Source organism: Herpailurus yagouaroundi, unplaced genomic scaffold (assembly GCF_014898765.1).
Source record: "Herpailurus yagouaroundi ecotype Mexico unplaced genomic scaffold, PumYag 181, whole genome shotgun sequence".
In the NCBI taxonomy this organism is placed as follows: Eukaryota; Metazoa; Chordata; class Mammalia; order Carnivora; family Felidae; genus Herpailurus; species Herpailurus yagouaroundi.
In genome coordinates this window covers 20262064-20286081 of record NW_024412412.1, presented here as the reverse complement: position 1 = coordinate 20286081, position 24018 = coordinate 20262064, and the positions used below count along the sequence as shown (strand labels likewise).

General features: G+C 34.9%; 1 protein-coding gene across 25 annotated transcripts in view; it reads left to right on the top strand.

Moving 5' to 3' along the window:
- The window catches only part of PCM1 (pericentriolar material 1), an 83028-nt gene that overhangs the window by 7142 nt on the left and 51868 nt on the right, over positions 1–24018 (top strand). For 14 of the 25 annotated variants that reach the window (XM_040490033.1, XM_040490031.1, XM_040490034.1 and 11 more), the window contains 11 exons: positions 5736–5853; positions 7519–7764; positions 8775–9044; positions 9761–9931; positions 10116–10232; positions 11697–11879; positions 16870–17047; positions 17201–17290; positions 19629–19738; positions 21445–21661; positions 23465–23663. In XM_040490033.1, coding sequence (XP_040345967.1) covers positions 5758–5853; positions 7519–7764; positions 8775–9044; positions 9761–9931; positions 10116–10232; positions 11697–11879; positions 16870–17047; positions 17201–17290; positions 19629–19738; positions 21445–21661; positions 23465–23663 — 1877 coding nt within the window. In that variant the 5' untranslated portion in view covers positions 5736–5757. The remainder of the gene's footprint in view (positions 1–5735; positions 5854–7518; positions 7765–8774; positions 9045–9760; positions 9932–10115; positions 10233–11696; positions 11880–16869; positions 17048–17200; positions 17291–19628; positions 19739–21444; positions 21662–23464; positions 23664–24018) is intronic. The other 11 variants (XM_040490046.1, XM_040490047.1, XM_040490051.1 and 8 more) reach the window with 6 other exon arrangements.

The following is a 24018-nucleotide window of genomic DNA, read 5'->3' as shown; positions in this document are numbered from 1 at the left end:
CGTCTTATTGATTCTGCCGTTGGAAGCTTACTTGAATTGGTCTTGTCTTCATACCTAGTATTTTGATGATTAGAAGTCTTTCCATTTCGTAGTTTAAAATAATAAAAACTATATAAAAACCCTAATGTATCTACAGAACAAAATTTAGAAGGCAGGCATCTATTTCTAAAAATGACTTTGATGTGGTTAGAGAGGTTAGCAGGAAGGAAAATACTTGCCTGCAACTTTGTACATTTTATAGCAGGAGATACCATCTTAGATAAATCAGCTGTTAATATATTGAGAATTGATCTACATGCAATTATTTCTTTAGCTTCATAGTAGTACTTTTTTTTTTTTTTTTTTAATTTTTTTTTTCAACATTTATTTATTTTTGGGACAGAGACAGACAGAGCATGAACGGGGGAGGGGCAGAGAGAGAGGGAGACACAGAATCGGAAACAGGCTCCAGGCTCCGAGCCATCAGCCCAGAGCCTGACGCGGGGCTCGAACTCATGGACCGCGAGATCGTGACCTGGCTGAAGTCGGACGCTTAACCGACTGCGCCACCCAGGCGCCCCATAGTAGTACTTGTATAGGACTGTGCCTTTTACATACACTTGGAATCATTAAGTTATTAAATATTCTTTCCTCATGAGTTTTTATCTCATAACTGTAGACAAAGTTGTTTATTCTGTAAACTTAATAGACTTTATTTGGTAAATGGTGTTTTAAAAGATTAGAAAGTATTTGACCTACTTTTCCCAAACTGATTTTAATGTATGGTTTTTAAATTGTTTTAGAAGCTTAATAGTGTTCAAAGTCATTTAACCTACAAATAGATCCTTAGAAGAAGCTTTTCATTTTAGGGGGAGTTCATCATAATATAAAAATAAAATGTAGAATATTGTCTTTCCAGATATATTTTTAATTTATCTTTAAACTTTATTACTCTACTAATAGCACAGCATACACTATTTTAGGAAAACATTGATATGTAAGAGTTTTTACTTCCATTGTAATTTAAATTTTAAAGTTCTTGTATTTTTAAAGGTGGTATTATCTCTACTGCATATGTAGTTTTTGGAGCTCTTATTCTTTAATGTTATAAATTATATTGGTACATTTAGAAAAAAGCAGTTGTGGAATGTTTCATCTTATTGTCAGTTCACTGAACATACCTGTCTATGGGTATCAGTTATTTTGTAAAGTTCTTAAATAAATTTCTAGTATAAAAAACAACATAAAGTATTGCTGAACATATATGAGAGGAGAGCAAAAATGATTACATTCTTGCCCCCACACCCAACAGTTGCTTTCATGCAAGCACTTTAGTATGTATCCTTAGTCTTTTAAAAATCTATAGGCAGTTTTTGCATATTGCTTGTTTTCCTCTTCTTTACTCTATGATGTTATAAACACAGGCAATATCTTTCAGCCTTTGTAATTACATGGTTGAAGGCTACTTTTGCCCAGTAGCATCCAGCTTGTTGTTTAGCATTTAGTTTCCAGTTTTATCACAATTATAGCATAATGAACAATTCCTGCATTATAGTCTCCCTCCCCCCACATTTAAGTTTGTTTTCTTATATTAGCTGTGGAGAGATAGAATTACAGGGTCAAAACTCGGTTTTAGTTCTTGATATAGTACTGCCAAAATGCTTGCCAGAAAGGTTGTGCCAGCTTATGCTGTCACCATAGTGACTGAGCATTCCAGTTTCCCTTTGCTGGAAGATTACAGCAAAGGAATACGTGTAATATAGCAAATTTAATAGTCCCTTATTTTAATTTGCAGCTGGACTTTATTATTAATATTTTTATCATTTTATGTTTACTGACTTCTTTTTAAATTGCCTGTTTATACTTGTTCTTCTTGGAGTTTTTTATTTAATGTTTTTATTTTGTTTTTTTCCCCCATAAATTCTTTGTATAGTAAAGATACTGATTTTATTTCATACTTCTTTCAGAATTTTTTCCCCAGTTTGTCAGTTACTACTTATTCTGTGTAAATTTAGGATTTACTTTTATGTGAATAAAATCCTTTTTATTTCTGCAGTCCATATTTGTAAGAACTCAGGTTTTAAAGCCCATCCTGTTTTCTTGTCTATCTGTCTGATTTTTATCTTCCTGATCTATATTTAATCTACTTAGATACTGCCTTGGTGTTATGGTATAAGGCAGCCTTTTTTACTTGTAAGAGAATTAAACTCTAAGGCATCCATTGTTTACTGAGAATTTATTTTTCTTCTGTGTCTGGACTGGTACTGGGTAGGTACCAGCCTTGGGAGAATTGAGAATTGTCACTTAAATCATTTTTCTGTGTTTTGTGTTTGAGATGAAGAATCCTGGTTAAGAAATGCTGTTAAATCTCTATGTTTATCAAAAGTATTAGCAGATTGTCCCATCAATTGGAAAATCCTACATCATCTTACATTGTAGTATTTTTATGAGGATTAAATGATAAAATGCTCATAAAATACTTAGCATGGTGGTTGCCATATAGTAAGCAAAATGGATGTTAGCTATAATTAATTTTCCTCATTACATTTTTCTAATTGAGTATTTTTCAGCATTTTGGTGGGGGGTGCTGATACTAATTTACTCATATAGGCACTCAATATGATTGAATATCTCTTGGGGCTAGTTTTCTGCTCTCCCAACTTCTATTGCTACTTTTATTTTTCAGATATTTGTTTTGTCAAATTCCAAGAAGAATCCCATTGGGAGTTCATTAAGCCTATATTTTTTAAAAAAATGAGATGTTTATAATACTTGTCTTCCCATTAGGGAAGATAGTTTGTTTTTGTACTTAACTAAATTTTCTATTGTCTTACAGAGTTTACTGGTGCTTCTTTACATAGGGCGAAATTACATTTCGTCCTAGGTGTTTTGTTTTTGCTCACTGTTAATCAGTGGCATCATTTTTCTCCAGGATATTTTCTCTGTGATTGTTGGTGATATTTTGAACTTCTCTAGGTTTTCTAATACATATTTTTAAGAACACTACCTTTTCTGTTTTCAGTGTTAATATTTCTGTTTCATATTTTTCCTTTTTTTTTTTTTTTTTAGCGTTTATTTTTGAGAGAGCACGCACATGTGCACACGTGAACTGGGTAGGGGCAGAGAGGGAGAGAGAATCTTAAGCACGTTCCTTGCTGTCAGCATATAGCCTGACGCCTTGAGGTCGGTCATGACTTGAGCTGAAATCAAGAGTTGGACGCTTAACCGACTGAGCTACCCAGGCGCCCGTCATATTTTTCCACTTTGTAGAACTTTGAAAACAATGTTAAATAACTGATATGTGTCATTCTTGTTTTTTTGTTTTGTTTTGTTTTTTTTTTAATTTTTTTTTCAACGTTTATTTATTTTTGGGACAGAGAGAGACAGAGCATGAACGGGGGAGGGGCAGAGAGAGAGGGAGACACAGCATCGGAAACAGGCTCCAGGCTCTGAGCCATCAGCCCAGAGCCTGACGCGGGGCTCGAACTCCCGGACCGCGAGATCGTGACCTGGCTGAAGTCGGACGCTCAACTGACTGCGCCACCCAGGCGCCCCTTCATTCTTGTTTTTTATAGGGATGTCCTTCATGTTTTATTTTAATATTGTTGGCTGTTGGTGTAACATATACTTGTTTCACCTCAGATAATTATTAAAGTAGGGCGCCTACTTTAATAATTGGTTAAGTTGGTTAAGTGTCCAAATCTCAATTTTGGCTCAGGTCATGATCTCATGATTTGTGGGATTGAGCTTTGCATCAGGCTCTACCCTAATAGTGTGGAACCTGCTTGGGAGTCTCTCTCCCTCTCTCTCTGCCCCTCCCTGACTCATACTTCCTCTCTCTCTCTCTGTCTCTCAAAATAAATAAAAATAAAACATTAAAAAATTACAAAAAAAAGGAAGAAAATTATTAATGTAATATATGCTCATTGAAAAAACCCACAAACAGTATAATATATACAACTATAAGAAAGTGTCACTCTATTTGTACTGTTTAAAAAAATTTTTTTAATGTTTATTTTTGAGAGAGAGAGAGAGAGAGACAGCATCAGTGGAGGAGGGGCAGAGAGAGAGGGAGACACAGAATCTGAAGTAGGCTCAAGGCTCTGAGCTGTCAGCACAGAGCCCAAAGGGTTCCAACTCCCAAGCTGTGAGATCATGACCTAATCTGAAGTCGGATGCTTAATTGACTGAGCTACCCAGGCACCCTTGTATTTGTACTTTTTAAGATTTTTCCGAATTAAGTGTTTGAATTTTATCACTACTTTTTTGAGATGCTAAAATTTAACCTGTCTGTAATCTGTTAATATATTATTGTAGTAGATACTCTAGCAATAAAACGTCTACGATGATTCCTACTTCTCATGGATGATAATCCTTTTAATATTTTGCTCTAGTGAATGGGATAAGTTAGGATCTTACAGTCAGTGTAGCTTGGATTTGTATTCCTTTTTGACATTTTTAGCTGAGTGACCTTGGTGAAATTATCTAACTCCTTTGAATGTTACTGTTATTATTTGTAAAGTGAGAAACCTAATATAACCCTACTGTTTAATGCCTTTCTCTGCCCCTTGAATTCTAAGTAAAGTTATCTGCCCATCTCTTTTACTCAGTCTTCTCCAACCTGCAAGTTCCACACTTGGTGGAAAGCCAGAGTCCTTCACAAGGTTATGTAGAAATCTTGTTTTCTCCTGATTCATCTCTGCTTCTGAACGTCTGCTTCCACCATTGTTCTTTTTGTTTCTCATCTCTTTGACCCAGGTATGAAATTCAGTACCTTCCTTGATAGTCACATAATCCTCAATTTTTTTTTTTTTTTTTTAAGTGGGGAAAATTTGACTTTGGTAGAGTATTCAAGATTTAGGGGGAACTAAGGTAGCAGAAATAAAATTTGAAGTAAAGCAATTGGCATCACTCTTCTTAAATGTTTTTAAGCCACTGTATTCTTGGCTTTTATTGGCCATTCACCCACCTTGGCCTTCTTCTCTCCCTGCCCTTTTTTTATCTTGCTTACCACTACATTTCTATTAAAAACAAACCTTTCTCCACGTTTCATGCAGAGCACTTCTAACCTCTTTGAAACTTTAACACAAATCCAATACCCAGGTCTTTGGGAGTATAATTTTTTTTTCTTTCTTTCTTTCTTTTTTTTTTTTTTAAAAGGAGTAAAGGATTTGAGCAAACATTTATTCTGTTTATTTTTGAAAGAGAGCACGAGTGGGGGAGGGGCAGAGAGAGGGAGACACAGAACCTGAAGCAGGTTCCAGGCTCTGAGCTGTCAGCACAGAACCCGATGCCGGACTCAAACCTGTGAACCGTAAGATCATGACCTGAACCAAAGTCAGATCCTTAACTGACTTGAGCCACCCAGGCGCCCCTAGTTTTTTTTTTTTTTTTTTCTACAAGCAGTTTTGGTTCTAGCCCTTAGTAACTTTTTCCTACCTCATTGCTCTATTTTGTAAGACTGTGTTCAATTAGTTAATTAAAGTAGCCTGAAAGCATGCAGGCCAGGACACATGGTGCATATTTTGAAGTTTTCCTTCCCCTTCCCATCACTACAGCTCCTTAACTCATGTTAATTGTAATAGGTGTCTGGCAGCTAAATCAATTTGTTTATGGTACGTGGTTGACAGTACCTCTTTCTATTTCATTAAATCAATTTTTCTGAGATCTTTTATATCACTTAACCTCATGGGATGATTTAAAAGTTAGAGTTTGTTTTTATGTGTTAAAAATATTAGTGTTCACTTGTTTTGCAGAAAATTAATTGGTAAAGCTAGGATGGCTACAGGAGGAGGTCCTTTTGAAGAAGGCATGAATGATCAGGAGATAGCAAACTGGAGCACTGAAGGTGTTGATGACCGACTTAACAATATGGTATGATAACTTCTGATCAGTTGTGTGTCGTTAACTACTAGTGTTAAAATTCAGCTTTCCCCTGCCTTAGCCAAATCAAACTCACCGAGACTCTTTGTAAGCACAGTTTTTTCTTGCTGGCCAAGACGTTAAATGACCCTGGGCTATTTGTTATATTAGTTGAAGACGTTTTTGTTTATAGTTAACAGATATTAATTTATTATAAGGTTTTAAAGATGTTCTATGGAAAACCAGTTAAACAAATTAGAGGTCTATAGCTGGGTTTTAGGAAGAGACTAGAAAAAGGAACTAGAAAGTTGTCAAGAATTGCTCTTTCACTACCCTGACTATTTGCTTCTGAATTCCTTTGCTTAACACAACTTTCTTTTCGCAGACCGGTTTTCTCTCTTGTGGTTGCCCTTTCATTCAAAAGTTTCGTTTATGGCTACAATTATATACTGACTAGTTATCTTTTAGTTCCAATTTGAAATTTTTAAAGTATGATCATCCCAATTTGGATTAGATATACATCTCTTTTCCAGTCATCTGTGGCCAGGAAGGGGTATGGTAAGTAGAACAACAGGTTGGCAAGAACACCCACACATGGATTGATTGGGGTGGAGAGACAGTTCGTAGAGAAGGCAGTGTGTTATAAATGAGGAGAATATCCCGTAAGGGTTTACTGTAGTAAAACTAGACAGTTCTTCCAGTATGGCTAAGGTAGGAATTTATAGACCTTTTTGTTGAATGACTTAGGTTATGTTGGTATAACTAAGTAAATAAAAATGTTTTCCCATTAAAATATGAATCATATTTGTCATTTCATGTCAGGCCTTATCATATAGTGCATTGTTGTCTGTAAAACATAACAATAGTTAACGTTTATTGCTTACTATATGCTAGCCACTGTGCTAGATGTTTTATGAATGTTGTTTTTAATCATGTTTTAAAGGTGACGCTATTTTAGAAATTAGGAAACCGAGAGTATGGGAAGTTAAATTGCTTAGGGTCATACAGTGGAGCTTTTCTTCAGATAATGGTAATTACTTAACTATTTTTAAGTTTATTTATTCATTTTGAGAGAGGGAGAGAGCTTGCAAACGGGAGGGGCAGAAAGAGAAGCAGAGAGAGAATCCCAAGCAGGTTCTGTGCTGTTAGCATGGAGCCTGATGCGGGGCTCGAATTCACGAACCGTGAGATCATGACCTGGGGCGAAATCGTAAGTTGGATGCTTAGCTGACTGAGCCACTCAGGTGCCCCAACAATAATTACTTCAGAATCCAGGTGGATTCCAGATCTGTTTTCTCATCATACACATTGATTTTAAAGGAGGTCAGTAAAGGTATCTATAATTTATTATACTATCCAATTTATAAATAGTAGGGAACCAGTTTTTAAAAATGGTTTTGAAAGTATCCAGACTGACTAGAGTTTGGGGATTTATGTTTGTTAAAGATCTATGATAGGAAAGTAATCTCTTTTCTGAAGGACCATCTGCGAAACTTAGGCTAGATGTAATAGAAAATGCATTAGTAGAAATAAATAAGGTCTCTTAAGTCTGTATGTTTATGTGAAAAATGTTTTGTCATTTTTAACTTTAAGACTGACCCCAGTTTTTTAAGCATATCAGATTACTTTCCTGGTTTGATAGAGGCCAGATTAACTTTTGCCTTTACTTTTTTAAAGGATTGGGGTGGCCAACAGAAGAAAGCAAATAGATCATCAGAAAAGAATAAGAAAAAGTTTGGTGTAGAAAGTGATAAAAGGGTAACTAATGATATTTCTCCGGAGTCATCACCAGGAGTTGGAAGGCGAAGAACAAAGACTCCACATACGTTTCCACATAGTAGATATGTGACTCAGATGTCTGTTCCAGAGCAGGCAGAACTAGAGAAACTCAAACAGCGGATAAACTTCAGTGATTTAGATCAGGTTTGTGAATTATTTTAAAAATCCAGTTATAATGATGAGAAATTTTTAGAATGAGTTAAATAGCTTAAGAGTAAGAAGTGAGCGGTTTCTTTTTTCTTAGTTTCTGTGTATATGGAAAGAAGTTTAATTAGTGGTGTTGGTATTAGGTTCTTTGGAGGGCAACAAAGACTTTATTTCTAAACTTGCTAAGGACAAGTCTTTTGTGACTTTATTACGTATACTCTGTGACTAATGTGAATAATTTCATTCTGGAACTAAATTTTGCATGTTAGTAACTGAATAAGATGGCAAAAGGGAAGATCCAATTTATCACTGCATAAGGGAATGTTGTACATTACCTCAAATTTAAAATAAAGCTGTAGTTGGTCTTATAATTACTGAAATGAAATTTGGAGCTAAAAGCAAATGGAAATGATAATGAACTCTTGACAAACATTTTATGGTCACATCTGTACTTTAGAGAAACCAACAGTTTACCAAATACACATAAAGGTACATTCAAGTCTGGGTTGATGGTGGTGGTGATCCCATATCATTTAGTCATCTATGTACTAATTTTTGAACATTTGCTATTTAGCAGGCACTGAGCTGAGTACTTTTTCAGACAGTGCTTCATCTAAACATATCTTTGTGGTGATGTTTATATTAATATTTAGTCATTGGGTCCAAAGCCCATACAAAATCTGTGAATAAGTTTGATTAGCAATGTGAGTTATAAATATGGTGTGTGGTCCTAGTACTTCATTTAGACTAATCTTGCTCATATTCATCAGTTGAATTATGTCTGAGAAAATGAGGAATAAGACAAGTTAATCAAATTTTGATATTTTAGTAAAAGAATTTTGTAGATTTGAATCTCTTCTGTGTCTTAGTACAAAAGTAGTATATTTAACTATACTTCCTGAATCAATAGCTGATGGTGAAATTGACTAAGAACATTGGAGTTTTTTGAAAAAAAATTTTATTGAAAAATTAACGTTTGTGGGGTTTGTTTTCTTTTTCATACGTAGAGAAGCATTGGAAGTGATTCTCAAGGTAGAGCAACAGCTGCCAACAACAAACGTCAGCTTGGTGAAAACCGAAAGCCCTTCAACTTTTTGCCGATGCAGATTAATACGAACAAGAGTAAAGAGGCTGCTGTAAGTCCTCCAAAGAGAGAAGTGATTGGATCAGCACAATGTAAAGAGTTGTTTGCCTCCGCTTTAAGTAATGACCTTTTGCAAAACTGTCAAGTCTCTGAAGAAGATGGAAGAGGAGAGCCTGCAATGGAGAGCAGCCAGGTGGTAAAATGTTTCTTTTGCTTTGTTTTCATGAACTTCAAAGTAGAAATAGTAAGATTCAGTTTTACTGAGTTATGCACATAGGAATTTTAGTTGGGTACTTGTGTGATTCTCCTCATTAATCTTTCAGATTTATTCAATTTAGTGTAAACTTGTTTTTACCCATAATGATTGTAGAAGTGCCATATCTAGGTAAATTAGGGCTTCTGTTTATCCACCAGAGGCTGTGTTGCCAAATTTTGGTAAAGGGGAGTTTGAAACAATGTGATTAATAGATGATGGTAAGAATTTTTTTAAATGGTGATATATTTCTTTTGAAAACTACTTTCAGAAGTATTTAGAATACTGCTAAGGAAATATATAAACGTTAGAAAAAATTTACGTTAGTAATGGTTTAAAGGCATGCAGTTCTGGAAGTAAATTTTTTCAAGTAATGTAAATTAAAACAAATTTTGAAAGTCTTTAATCCCCAATAATTAGAGTTGTTAGTATTGCCAGTTATGTTTTGATTAAATTCTAAATTTGATTCAGATCTTTTGCATGTATAAATTCAAATGATAAAGCTAGAAGTATCTTTGGTTATTGTATTTGAAATAAGAAATGTGTAGAATTGTTGGTGTGGAATAATTTATGGTCAGTTTTACATACTGTTTATTTTCATGCCTTTTTGTTTATTTTATTTGTTTATTTTTTACCTCCAAATGTTTTCCCTGCAGATTGTAAGCAGGCTTGTTCAGATTCGTGATTATATTACTAAAGCTAGTTCCATGCGGGAAGATCTTGTAGAGAAAAATGAAAGATCTGCTAATGTTGAGCGCCTTACTCATCTAATAAATCACCTTAAAGAACAAGAAAAGTCATATATGAAATTTCTCCAAAAAATCCTTGTAAGTTTTGTACCTTTTAAATAACGTATTGAGTTATTTTTGTGGTATGTTAGTGTACATATGCTGATGGCATTCTGACTCTACCCCAGAGGAGTTAATATGTTTTCAAAAAATCATGCCATCCGTTATAACATTTTATTGCCTTTTTAATAGTTGTATGATTTATACCACTAAAATATTTCAGGCTAGAGAAAATGAGGAGGAGGATGTTCGGACTATAGATTCAGCTGTGGGATCTGGTTCTGTAGCTGAGAGCACATCGCTAAACATAGATGTGCAGTCTGAGGCTTCAGATACCACGGTAAGCGGCTTTTTGGTAATTAAAAGTGCTGGAAATGAAGATTTAAGCTTTTCCCCCATTTTTCAAGATGATATTTTTCATAGGCATTCCTTAATGAAACGTATATTTCAGGGAAGAAACTCTCAAGTTGTTAATGCTGTATATATTCTTTTTAAACCTGGAAATATAAAAGTTTTTCTTACTAAGATTAAATGTTTTAATGGATGATTTGAAAATCTAGTAATTTCTGATCGGCTTGCAGAAACATGGTTTTTCTGTAGGTTTCATTAAGCACAGCTTTACTCACTTTAAGATGCATTGGGAAAGTTAAAATTCATCGTGGAAAAAGGAGCTGGAATTACAAAGTACCATTACAAAGTATATTGTCTGTTGGAAAAGTCTCCAAGTTCTTTTGCCATTGAGGACTCATTTGAAGGCTACTGGGATTTTTCATTCCTAGGATAGTTTTTGAACTGTAGTAAAACTAGATGACAAACACTGAAATGAAATGGGATACAGTAGCATTTACATTATGATTTATTCTTGTAACTCTGCAAAATGAAATTTATCAGGATACTGGTTTTTGAAAAAATAATCAGGAATTTACAGAACTTGGAGGAAAACTTTGTAAAATGAACTTAGTTTATAGAAGGTAGTGGGCTTTGGAACCTGCTTTTAAGCATTTTAATTTTAACAGGCAGACCTATCACCATGCATTAGTAAATTTGAAAACCTATTACAAGTAAAGCTTTTCTTATGAAAGGATAACCATGTGTGTCTATCTTTTGTTTCTGAGATATGTTCCAAAATACCATTCAGCATGAGGAATTTGAGGGTTTGTTTCCTGTTAGTATCACCTGCATAATTTCTTACTGCCTCCTTTCTCTTCCCTGCCCTTCCTAATTTGAAGAGGAAATTTGAATTTTTTTCCCTACAGTATTTTCACCAGGAGATACTCAGGGGGCTTGATCCAAACAGTTGTTGAAAATAGATTGTGTTGTGGGAAAATAGTTTTTCTGTTTACAGAGGTGCTGGGAATGGTTTTTTCCTCACATTTCATTTCAGCAGAAATGGAAGAGTTGGGGAATGTGGGTAAAGGAATTCTCTTGGGGAGGAGTAGGCGATGGTATAATTGATTATTCTAATTTGTATATGCATATGTAATGTTCACTGTGATGAGAATTCTTTCATAAACATAAAATGACATTATGAAAGTTGCTTAATAACAGCAGAATAAATGTTAAAATGTGCTTTAGTTGTTGTATAGTTGGGAAATTGCCTAGGATATGATATTCACTTGATTACAGTAAGCATTAGTCTAGTCTGCAGAAATTTAGAAGTCTAAGTTTATGCCACTTGGGGGAGGGTGGGTTGATTTTTAAAGAGATGGACTGGGAAATTTTTTGTATTTAATTGACAAGGCTGGCTTGTATGTTAAACAGGAGTTTGTGTTAAGAAATTAATATGCTACACTATTTAATAAAGGAGGCATCTTTTAGTCTGAGAATTCGGCCGTGCATTGAGGACAAACTAGGGAATTCAGCTTCACAAGAACAGGTTTCAGACGTTACCACAAGTCCAAAAGGGAAAGGTGACAGACCTCCTCAGAATGACAGGGAACTGAGGCCTGATAGGAAATATAGCCGAAAACGTGGATTTCCCTCAAAGGTATATTTCACAATATTAATTTGGGAAGTCTCTAAATGAGCACCTCTTTTGTTCACATTTCCTCTTCCTTATTTGCTTTTCTCTTGTTGCTATTACTCTTAAATATGTAAGTTCTTAACATGGCTAATTATACTGTAATTTGCTTTGATAAAGTGTTGTCCCTTAGTGTTTTTATTATCTGTTTTCTTCTACTCCTCTCCATGGATTATATGTGGCAGCTGTATTTAATTTGCGTTAGCAAAGGACTTGAAACTTAATCCATTTTCTTTTTCTTTTTCTTTTTTTTTTTTTTTTTTTGCCTTTGAGAACTCAGGATAGAACATTCTTAAACCTTAACCATTAGTTGCTGTTTCTGGTATTTGTATTTGTGATGAACATAGTGCTTTTAAGTTTTAATTCTTGTAATCATTAAAGAAAAAGAAAATGGAGTAAGCTATTACTTTTCTGTCTTTCTAAGAATGAAGTATTTTTATAGTGCTTTTTTTTATTTGGTTTATATTTTTCTTGTTGGAAACCTCTTCCATTCCTTTTTTTTTTTTTTTTAAGAAAAATACTTCATAGTTTGAAAAAGCAAAAAAAGTTGACTTACTATGTTTTTGCTGTTTTTTTCCACCAATGTTTGCTCTAAATGTTCTTTTAATTTTCCATGATTTGCAAAAAGGTGCTCAGGAAAGGTTTAAGAAAACAACTCCTTGTGTAGTTCCATGTAAAACAACTTTCAATAAAAGAGCATTTATAAAATCTTGTTTCCATTTGGCAAGAGTAAAATACTATTTTAGTAATTATGTATAGATTAGACTAGTTTCTTACGTTTTATTAGTAGCTTATATTAACTAGCATTGGTCTTTGTTTTGTCATGCACATTTTCTTTTTCTGGTTGTTTAAAATGACAAAACTTGTATTTTGGCAGTTGATTTTGTTTTTTATATTTTTTCCTGGCTCCCACAATAATCTGAGGATTTAGTTTGAAATCAGCTGGGATGATCTTTAACTATAAAATGTTAAGCAGAAGGTGCCCCAATATAACAATAAATTAAGTAGCTGATTATTTTTTTTAAGATTTTATTTAATTTTTATTTTTCTTAGAGAGCAAGTGCACATGTGTGGGGGAGAGGGGCAGAGCGAGAGAGAGAGAGAGAGAGAGAGAGAGAGAGAGAGAGAATCTTAAGCAGGCTCCACGCTCAGCATGGAGCTCAGTGTGGGGCTTGATCCCATGACCTTGGGATCATGGCCCTGGACACTCAACCAACTGAGCCGCCCAGTTGCCCCAGTAGTTGATTAGTTTTAAAACTAATACCTTTGGAGAAGAGAATGTATGAGACATAATAAATATTCTTTGGAACTTAATCCTTTCTTAAGTCTTCTGAGTAGTGACAAAACTTAGGAATTGATAGTTGTTACAGCATGCTATCTGCCAGTTTTTCTTTTTTTTCCTGAAGTAGAAAATACTTACTTTCAAAATCCTTTTTTCTGGTTTTTAGTTCCTTTGAATAATGTCATTATATGTGAATATTATTCTCTATTGAACTGTCGGAGTTTATTCCAATTTGATTCTCTTTAATCTTTTGATACTTAGGGCCTTCCTATGGTAGTTCTATCAGTACTCTGTTCGTAATATTTTATTAGAAAAGAACCCTAATTCTCACCAACTGACTTGGTTTCTCCTCTGCTGTGCAGAATTGTGTTCTCCCCACCTCACCTTCATTTCCTACTTAACATCCTTACAAGATGTCATATTCTTTTAAAAGTAGGAAAAGGGGCGCCTGGGTGGCGCAGTCGGTTAAGCGTCCGACTTCAGCCAGGTCATGATCTCACGGTCTGTGATTTCGAGCCCCGCGTCAGGCTCTGGGCTGATGGCACAGAATCTGTTTCTGATTCTGTGTCTCCCTCTCTCTCTGCCCCTCCCCCATTCATGCTCTGTCTCTCTCTGTCCCAAAAAATAAACAAACGTTGAAAAAAAAAATTAAAAAAAAAAAAAAGAGTAGGAAAAAGTGGAGTTCTTAACTGAAATTCAGAGCTTAAAGCATCATTGTAAGTTGCAGTGGGATAGGAAATGGTTGATATTCTCCAGCTGCTTACAAGGACAGTATCCATTTTATGGAATATTTTACAGATATGATGACACTTTGCATAATTTTTAAAAAGAAGCCTTCTGTAAGACCCATGTCTCACTATTTGCCCATACTTCTCTTTGCTGCGTACTATCAGCTTTTAGAGACTTTATAAGCTTTTAAAAATACTATCTACTTCTTTTCTGCTATTGTTTTCATCATTTCTAGGTATATTTCATGTAGGCTAACTTTGTCTCCCAAACCAGACTATGCTTCTTCTGACCACTGTGCCTTAGACTTTTGTATTTAAAACTATCTAAACACATAATTTGGGTGCAGACAGTATGGGGTGGAAAACGCTATCCTAGAACTTAGGAACCTGACTTGCCCTAACTGTGATAATAGATAAACCACAGCTTTATCTTCTCTAGGCTTTCACATGAGAAAACTTGGAGACATATTATCTGAAGTACTTTTCAGCTATAAAAATATTTTTGGACCCATGAATTATTAGAGGAACTTCAGTTGACTAGAGGAAAGAAAGAATTTTCTGAAATTGAACTGTTACCTGTAGGCAACTTTGGAATTCATGCCTAAGTTATTTTTTTTTTTATCTGTAAACTAAAAATGTACTTGTTGAAGGTGACTCAAAAAGTTTAAGTAAAAATATGTGTTTGAAGAGTGAATGTATTCTTCGCTTCCCTTTTGGATTCTCTTTTGGCATCTGCTTGGCATGTTCTAATCCCTAGGTGTTTTTATTTCCATTTTCTTATCTTACCTTTCTTTATTGTTTGACCGTGGTTCCTACCTGCTTCCTTCAGCTTAGATTTCCCGAGTATTAGTTTGAATATTATTTATATGGATGCAGAACTTATTAAACAGTATTAAAACTCTACTAATTTCAAAACTTGTTGGGAAATCATTTTGGATTAGTGAAGAATCTGAAGGTAATTGTGTTTACTTTCATAAATAGTTCAGGATTCTTTATAATTTTAGTATCAGAGTTTTGCAAATAAATCTGACTAACAAGGATTAAAGTTCTTTTAAAAAGTTTGCTTTTTAAAGGGGAAAAACCCAGAATGTTAGTTATTTAGTAAACTCTTTAGATAGCTTTAAGGTTACCTTGAGGGGTGAATAGTTTAGATATAGTAGTTTAGATACTTTAGTAGTATTTTTGAGGGATGAGAGGATCACAAATTGAAATAAGCCAGAACTAAGATGAATTTTGACAGGAATGAATCTAAAAGGCGAAAGATTTATACGATCTGAAGAGAAACCAGAGTATATGACAGGAATGAATGTAAATGTTAGTAGCGTAACTCCACTTGTATAGGTCGGGAGAGAACTAAATAAACAGTTCATGTAAAAAGGAAATTCAGGACAACAGAAAATCTTTAAGTACTGATTTGTCCAAGAGAGGTTATTTCTTTTCCATGTTCATGAAGTCTGGTCACTCAATACAGGATAGAGACAGCACTCACTGTCCTGGCTTCTCTGATACGTACGTCAAATATTCCAACCATAGTCTTCTTACTTCCTTATTTGATTCTGTTTTCTTCAGAGTATTTAATTCATACCCATGTTCTTATTTATTCACTTACTAGTTTTATTGCCTGCCAAGTCACGGTGTAAAAGTTATTCGTAATACTGATGAGTTCTACCCGGGGAGGTAGAGAAGGGAGTTTTGCATAGTTATTGATAAGGGATGTCACTCAGAAGGGAATCTCTCTGGAGCCATCTGTGTTTCTGTAATTTATACAGGAATCACATAGAGAAAGCAGATCAGTGCATTTTTACTTTCAAATGAAATTATTGAACTTTATTTTCCTTAATAACTTTGGTAGTGGGGGGGGATTATTCATTTAAAATCTACATAACTCCAACCAAAATTTGGTAGCAGTGCAAGTTTAAAAGTGACTAAATGTTTCTAATAGAAATAGTCTATGTAAATATTAGGTAAAATCATTAAACTTTTAAAATACAAGATTTTTAAAAAGACAGATCAATAATGAAAAATACCAATATGGTATATATACATTTCATATGTAATTTGGCTTTTTTTTTTTTTTTCCAAGTTGTATTTAAATTGGTCTCTTCGCTTAATTGACTTTCAGTTTTTCTTATTGGGTTACATTTCAGTGGTTTTAAGATTAATGTTTAAAAATTTTGTGATTTCTTATAAGTGGCAACTGTTTAATCTTGTTCCTCTACTTTTAGGCAAAATGGTAGCATTTGGGGGGAATTTCAAAGTATTTAATGTTCTCAGACTCTGCTAAATGAGCATATGTTAAAAGAAAACATAATGATATCTTTGATACAAAATATAAAGTATTCTGTCTTATTTTTATGCTTATAAAATGAGATGCAAGTAAATTAAATCCTTTCACGTCCGATTATCAAATAAAAATGTTTCTAAAATTTCTGTCCTCAGTTAGAAAATAGTGGGTTTATTTTTGTTTTATTAGTGTTTTTTAACATCACTTCCAGAAGTGAGGCAGAATGTTTTTTAGCCTGATCTTCTGCAGGGATATTTTTTTTAGGGCATTAATTAACCTGGTATGATCTGTTTGTTCTTCCTTTTCTGTAAGGCTTGGATCTCGTTTGTGTGTGTGTGTGTGTGTGTGTGTGTGTGTGTTTAGCTCTTTGTAACTTTTTTTGTATGCCTTTTTCTCCCCCTTGGTTAATTCCTCTTCATGCTAAGCCATTGATTATGCTCTTTTACCGTGAAATTACCTAACTACCTAACTCTTAATACGGCAGGCTCTCTCTGTGTCATCATTTTTTTCTTAAATCTTTGTCTTCAAGTCTACTAAACCTGTATCGAGGGTTGTGTGTTTAATACTAATTTATCATCTACGTATGTACTTTGCCATTAGTAGTTGAAACAGGAACATGAATTTTAATAATCAGATACAAGTATTGTTGATCTTATTTTTCAGGCCAGAGATCCTCAGCAGGAACCTATGGAAGAGATAGAAAATTTGAAGAAACAGCATGACTTATTAAAAAGGATGTTACAGCAGCAGGAGCAGCTGCGAGCCCTGCAGGGACGACAGGCTGCTCTTCTCGCTCTGCAGCACAAAGCCGAGCAAGCTATCGCTGTGATGGACGATTCTGGTATGCTGCAGGCTAGCATGTTGATAAAAGCAAGGCTCGGTTAATAATGGTCTTGCAAGGTGGATGCTGGTTATTAGATAACCAGATCTTGATTGTTGACTAGAAACCTACATACGAGGCTTACCCTGTCCTGTGCTTTCTCTGGTTATGCAGAAAAGGCTGCAGGGACAGCTCCTGGCCGTCATACTGTACCAGGCCCACAGCCAGACTGCTCTCCTTTTCATCAGAGAGCACCCTCAAGAGGTAAAAGGGACAGGCTGCAGTTCTGTTTTTGTACCTCACACTAATAGGGCTCTTGATGGGTTGTTTTTTTTTCCACCTGTTGTACTTTATTCACCTGGGATTGCCATACTTTTCTTGTCTCCCTAGGAAAGGTCAAAACCCTAAAAGTGAGGCAGTGAATAAATCTGAAGAGCTTCTTTAGCTTCTGATGTTAGCAGTAGCTCTGTTATTTCAGTTAGATACCCAGTGGTGTGCACTAGTTCCTTTTTACTGAATTTATATCTTGTATAGTCTTCCTGAGACTCAGAAATGTTTTTTTCATTTTCCCTTCTGTCACAGCCATGTATCTATCATTTAGGTGGAAAGTGTGTTGAATTCTTCAGTGTGGAGTCAAATTTTATAGTTTGTTTCATCATCTTCACACCTCTTGAGTTTCTCATTATGTTGAAAACCACTTGTTACCTGTTAAAACTCAGTAAAACTAAGGGGTATTTTCTAGTCTGTCATCCCAGTCTAATAATTTATTTCCTGTGGGCTCTTCTATGTTAGGTCTTCACTGAGGTCATCCTGTTATTACTCATTTTATGCTGCTATCCATACCTAGCCCAGTGGCTGAGCCCTCTGATCACTGTTATACATAATTTAATTTTGCGTTTTCATAAGGAACATCATGACTCCCAAGTAACTTACTCCTTTGTAATAATTACATAATTGTGTATCATATATGTAGTGTAGTATATCATAATTAATATGCATTTTGAACCCATTTTTCTCTTGTAAAGTTCAGAGTATCATTAGCTTTTACATTCATATTTTAGGAAATAGGTAATTTAGAATAAAACAATATTTAAACGATGACTAATACCAGGTAAAGGCTAATGACTAATGTTCTAAATAGTTTAAATATTTTTCAAGTTTTAAATTTCAGAGACTTGCCTGTGATACTTATGTTATTTCACATAGTTACATTCACATCATCTCATTTAATTATCACGAAATTGTGTGTTAGTCACCAGAGCATTTATTTCTTAGGCTCATGTTGTAGAGAAGCAGCTCTAACAGAGTTTGTGACTTGCTTACACTTACATGGAATATTAGTAAAATCAGATCTCTTGAATTGTAGGTCAGGGGTCTTTTTCTGAATATATGAACTTATTTCTTTTTCTTTAAAGTGTACTATGAGGCAGGCACCAGGAGTAGAATGAACAGGAGTTTAAGAGTAAACTTTTTTTACATACTATTTCAAAAATAATTTTAGTAATTTTTAAACATTGCTTCTTGTATGAAAAACCGGAATGGTAATATTTAATCTTCTGGTATGTAAGCAAGTCAAAGTAATTGTTATGGGAAAGAATTGTTCTTTACTGAACTAGCGGATATGTGTTAGTTAAGTGTGTGTTAGTTACCTATACTGTAATTTCATTGTTTTCAAAATAGAGTTTGCACTAGATACTTGGGATTCTATTTAACCCTGAAATTCTAATTTCTCATTGAGAAAGCTAGTATTTTCCTTTAGAACAGAAACAGTTTATAGCCAGTGTCTCTTTTAGAGCTAGAGAGGATGAGCATGGAGTGGTTGGTAGTAGAACAGTGACTGTTATCGAAATTATCATCTGAATACTGCCTCAGGAATATTGCCATAGGAAGGTAAGAACCATGGTCTTGCAGTTAGTTGTGTCCTAAGCAACAGCTTCAGTAAATTACCTGTTCTGTCGCACGGGTCAGCAAGCTATGGCCAGCTGGATTTGACCCACTCTATAAAATAAAGTTTCATGGACTATATCTGTGTCTATTTATGTATTTATTGTCTGTGGTTGTTTTTTCCCTGCAGTGGCAGAATTGTGTAGTTGAGACAAAAACTGTATTTCCACAAAGCCTAACATATGTACCATCTGAATCTTTATGAAATGTTTGCCAGCCCTGTATTAGATCATTGATTCTGTCTGGGGAGGTAGGGATTGAGACCTGACTGTATTAGCTGTGCTTTTTCAGATTAACCACTTTCCCTGCCAGTCCCCCAACCCAATCTGATTGGCCTGTCCTCTCCCTACTCCTTTGAGTCACTATTCTTAATTGGGATGTCGCAGTGTTTCTCTTTGAATGATGGAGTAGAGAAAGATGAACCACTATACTGGAGTTTTCTGGGTCCTTTTGTTTTCAGGTTAGGTGGAAATTTTTATTAAAATGATTGGTCGGGAGATAAATCTGAGAGTTAACTAGTTATAAATTAGGTTAGATTTTTTTTTTTAATTCCTGTTTTTCTCTCAGAATTTATTTTTAGCTTCTCAAATTGAAATTTTAAATTAAATTAAAATTTAATTTATTTGCTTTAGTGAATAGTTGTTAATTTTCTTTCCAGTTGTAACAGAAACAGCAGGTAGCCTATCTGGAGTTAGTATCACATCTGAACTAAACGAGGAATTGAATGACTTGATTCAGCGTTTTCATAATCAGCTTCGTGATTCTCAGGTAACTTAATTTTTTTAGTATAGTTGAGTTTAAAATTACATTAATTAAACTAGTCGTTCCCAAATTTCACTGAGCGTAAATTCACCTGTTATGATTATTAAAAAAACAAACAAACAAAAAAGTAGTTTTCTAGTCATTGGGTTCCCCTCACCTCCAAAAGTGTGTATGACTCATTCATTTGAGGTGGGCTTTCCCACCATGTGATTCTACTGCTGGTAGTCTGGGGGCTATACTGTGAGAAACACTAAATTAGAGGAAAACCTGCCTTGAATGTAGTGATAAGTGAAATTTTCTCCCTCTGTGCTACTAGATAATATGTTCTTTTTTCCTCTCAAATATTCTAATGGTCATAACCTCTAAAACTTAAGTTATATCTGAATCTGTGCCTTTATGATACTTTACTAACAATTTTGAAGAAAGTTCCTAAGTTTAATTTCAGAGTTATTAAGTTATAATTTAATGACTTGTAAATAATGATATAAATACACCATTTCAGTTTATGGGCCTTGAGTAAGAAAGGGTGAATTAATACCTCTTCACTGGAATTGAGTATGAACCCGAAGTGTCCTCTATCGGCTGACCTGATGACAATAAATGAATATGGTCTGCTACTTTCAAGAATGATTGAGCAGTCAATTTTTCTGCAGGTGACCCTGCAGTGCCCCATCTTAGATTCTTCATGTGTTCACAAGGAGATATATAGAAGAGTGTTCATGGCAACAATTTGTTAATAGCAAAAAACTAGAAACAATCTAAATGTCCATAAACATGAAAATGGATTAATAAACTATAATATATGCATAGAGTTAAATCCTATAACCAGTTACAGTAAATGAGCCAGAGTTAATAAATGAAAAATGCGAGTTTAAGAAGGGTACCACTTGGCTGAGGTGTAAAAATGCATAAAGGATGTATATTTTCTGTAGGTGTAATAAAATGTAAACATATGTGAGGATGGTAGAAACCTAATACTAGATTGTGTTTATATCTGGAGAGAGTAATGAGATTGGGGGTTGGTATGTCTAGAGCTTTAGCTATATCTGTAATCTTATATTTCTCTTTAAAAAATTGATGCAAATGTAGCAGAAATTAAAATTTTTTTTTTTCAACGTTTATTTATTTTTGGGACAGAGAGAGACAGAGCATGAACGGGGGAGGGGCAGAGAGAGAGGGAGACACAGAATCGGAAACAGGCTCCAGGCTCCGAGCCATCAGCCCAGAGCCTGACGCGGGGCCCGAACCCACGGACCGTGAGATCGTGACCTGGCTGAAGTCGGACGCTCAACCGACTGCGCCACCCAGGCGCCCCAACAGCAGAAGTTAAAATTTAAGCTTAATGGTGGTTTATTCATTTTATGATTTCCCAAGCCTTAGTGGAAAGAAGTGGTAGGAAAAACTGATAGGTTCAGAAATTAAAGTTCATGATGGTGATTCTAAAAAGATGGCAAGAGAGAAAATGAGATTTTTGAAAGTTCATATAACGTATGACATTTCTAGCCTTAATTTAGTTATGTGTGTCCATAAAACCATATATATGTTACAGTGGCACATCGGGAAAATAGTATGGAAAGGCATATACTTACCCACCAGCACAATCTCGGCAAATATTTATCACTTTTTAGAAAGAATGTTTATGCTTTTTTAAAATGAGAATGAAACCTTTAATTGCTTTGGTCTTCTTCTTCTTTTTTTTATTTTTAAATAAGCCTCCAACTGTTCCAGACAATAGAAGACAGGCAGAAAGTCTTTCATTAACTAGGGAGGTTTCCCAGAGCAGGAATCCATCTGTTTCAGAACACTTACCTGATGAGAAAGTACAGCTTTTTAGCAAAATGAGAGTATTACAGGAAAAGAAACAAAAAATGGACAAACTGCTTGGAGAACTTCATACACTTCGAGATCAGCATCTGAACAACTCATCATGTAAGTAAATCTGGTTCAGCAAGGATAGGTGGAAGACCCATGAGTGTATGTGCTGGCATCTGATAGTTATTTAGTAAATACCTGGTGAACAAATGTACTCATAGTTCCTCAAGAAAATGACAGTATTTGAGGGGAGGTAGGACTTGCATGGGGAAAGTTTTTAAGATGCAAGGCAATCTGTGATGATAACCAGATAGATGGTCGATGTGTTCTATAATTCAGTAAAGGGAAAGAATAAAGTTGGGCTTTGAAAAATTGGTAGGATTTTGATTTGGGGGAAACAAAAAGAGAAGGTAAACTATTAGATACTTGGACATATACTGGATTTTTTAGCATATTCACATTTTTCTTTGAAGGAACACTAATCCAAATTAGTACTTTGATTTAAAAACTACGAAACAGATTTAGAAAGTATACCAAAAAAACGAAACACAAAAAACTTATGTAGTACATAGGGTTTAGTGCAGAAAACGTATAACTTACATAGTTTATAACTTATATAACCTATAAAACCTAGGCTATATAACCTATAAAAACTTGGTAACTTTTTTGAAATATATAAATAGTCATCTTAGGTGAGTATAGTAGGAAGAGCATAGTTGAACTAGTTATACTATGGGAACCACTTTTCTGCTCCACAGATGTCTTACTCGGCCGCTCTCAAATAGTCCTCAGTTGCTGTCTTGACACCTTCTCAAGCCTGGTCCCTTTCTCTTACCTAAAAACAGTCAGTAATAGGAGCTCTAGCAAGAGAAACTGATTATTAGTAGGATCAACACCAGCTGGTCATCATTCAGCATTCCTGCTGCTCTCTTACTAAAGACAGGGATAGAAGAAACATCTCTGGAGTCCCTGTTCCTTATTTTTTACCCATCTCCTATTTGTCTGCTGCCCCCCCCCCCCCCCCCCCGCCACATGCCAAAACTTAGTATTTCTGCCTGAAACATCCTCCTTTCTTTTCCCTAACCTCTGCCGGTCTCTCCTCTTCCAGAGTGTAATCTAATCCCAATGCTTATCCTTCCTATACAGATGAACACAACGAAGAAAAATTTAAACTTTGAAAGTTGTACTCAAGGCCTTGTAGTCAGTTTTATATACATAAAAAAAGTAGCACTCTGCCTACTGATGACTCTTAAAAAGTGATTTTTTTTCACACTGGGAAACTGTGAAAGCAGCAGCAAAAGATAGAACAGTTAAGGAATAGAGCGAAGAGACTGCTGGAAACCAGCTGTAGCAGTTGATAATGTGAGCAACAAATAATGATGGTTATCCCTGTGAGAAAGATAAATGACAATAGTTTTGAAGTGATGGAGATAGAAGAGTGCAAAGATTCTTAATATTCATTCATTGCCCTTAAAGGCATAAGGTATCTTTGGTCCAGGTGGACAGAAAAGTAATTAACATATAGTTCAAGGACTATAGAAGGTTAGCCATCATCTAATTAGAAAATTTTATTGCTGGTCTGTATTTCATGGTATGAAGGTACTACAGTCACTTTAACCTAGAATCAGGTTTATCAGGAGAGTATACTGGTTACTTTTTAAAGTGGAATATCCTAATTCTTGTCGATTTCCACCTTGTCTTTCCTTACTGTTTTCTTGCTGTTTTAAGTTTGTGGTGTTTGGTTAGGAACATGTTAATGAACAAGTGGCCTGGCTGCTCTGTCCTGAAGTTCCTAAAATTGAAACCTGCAGAATTTAACATGTTAATGATTTTTTACTTTTTATTTTCATATGTAAGCCAACTGTTACTTGATGCCGTATTTGTTTATTTATGGTAGCTGATCCTTTGTTTGTTTGTTAGTTGTGCCTTCCTCAGCTTCTCCACAGAGAAGTGTGGATCAGAGAAGCACAGCTGTGGCTCCCTCTGCCCCCACCGGCTTAGCACCAGTCAGTGGAGAAGCCAGTAGCCTCACGTCATCTGTTCCTTATCCTGTTGCTTCTCTAGCTGCTCAGAATGAGAGTGAAAATGAAGGACATCTGAATCCAACCGAAAAACTCCAGTAAAACATTTTTACAAACATTGTTTACATAGATTAGAATTGAATAATGGAGATAAATTATGGGTTTTTTTCTTGGATTGTTGAAAATTCTAGAAAAACTGAATTTATTTATTATGATAAATTAGAATTGTTAAGAGGTGGTAGAAACTGTGTGTGTGATACTGCATTCTTTGAGTTGTCCAAGAGAAATGTGACATTGTAATACAGATAATTTTTGTGAGCTAATGCATTCCCATTTTCCACCTAAAGGATTAGAAATAGCTGGCATTACATTAAAATGTTTTAATATTCAAATGATTCTAAATTCAGAGTTCAGGCTCTAGAATCAGAAAGCCTTGAAATTGTACCTCACAAG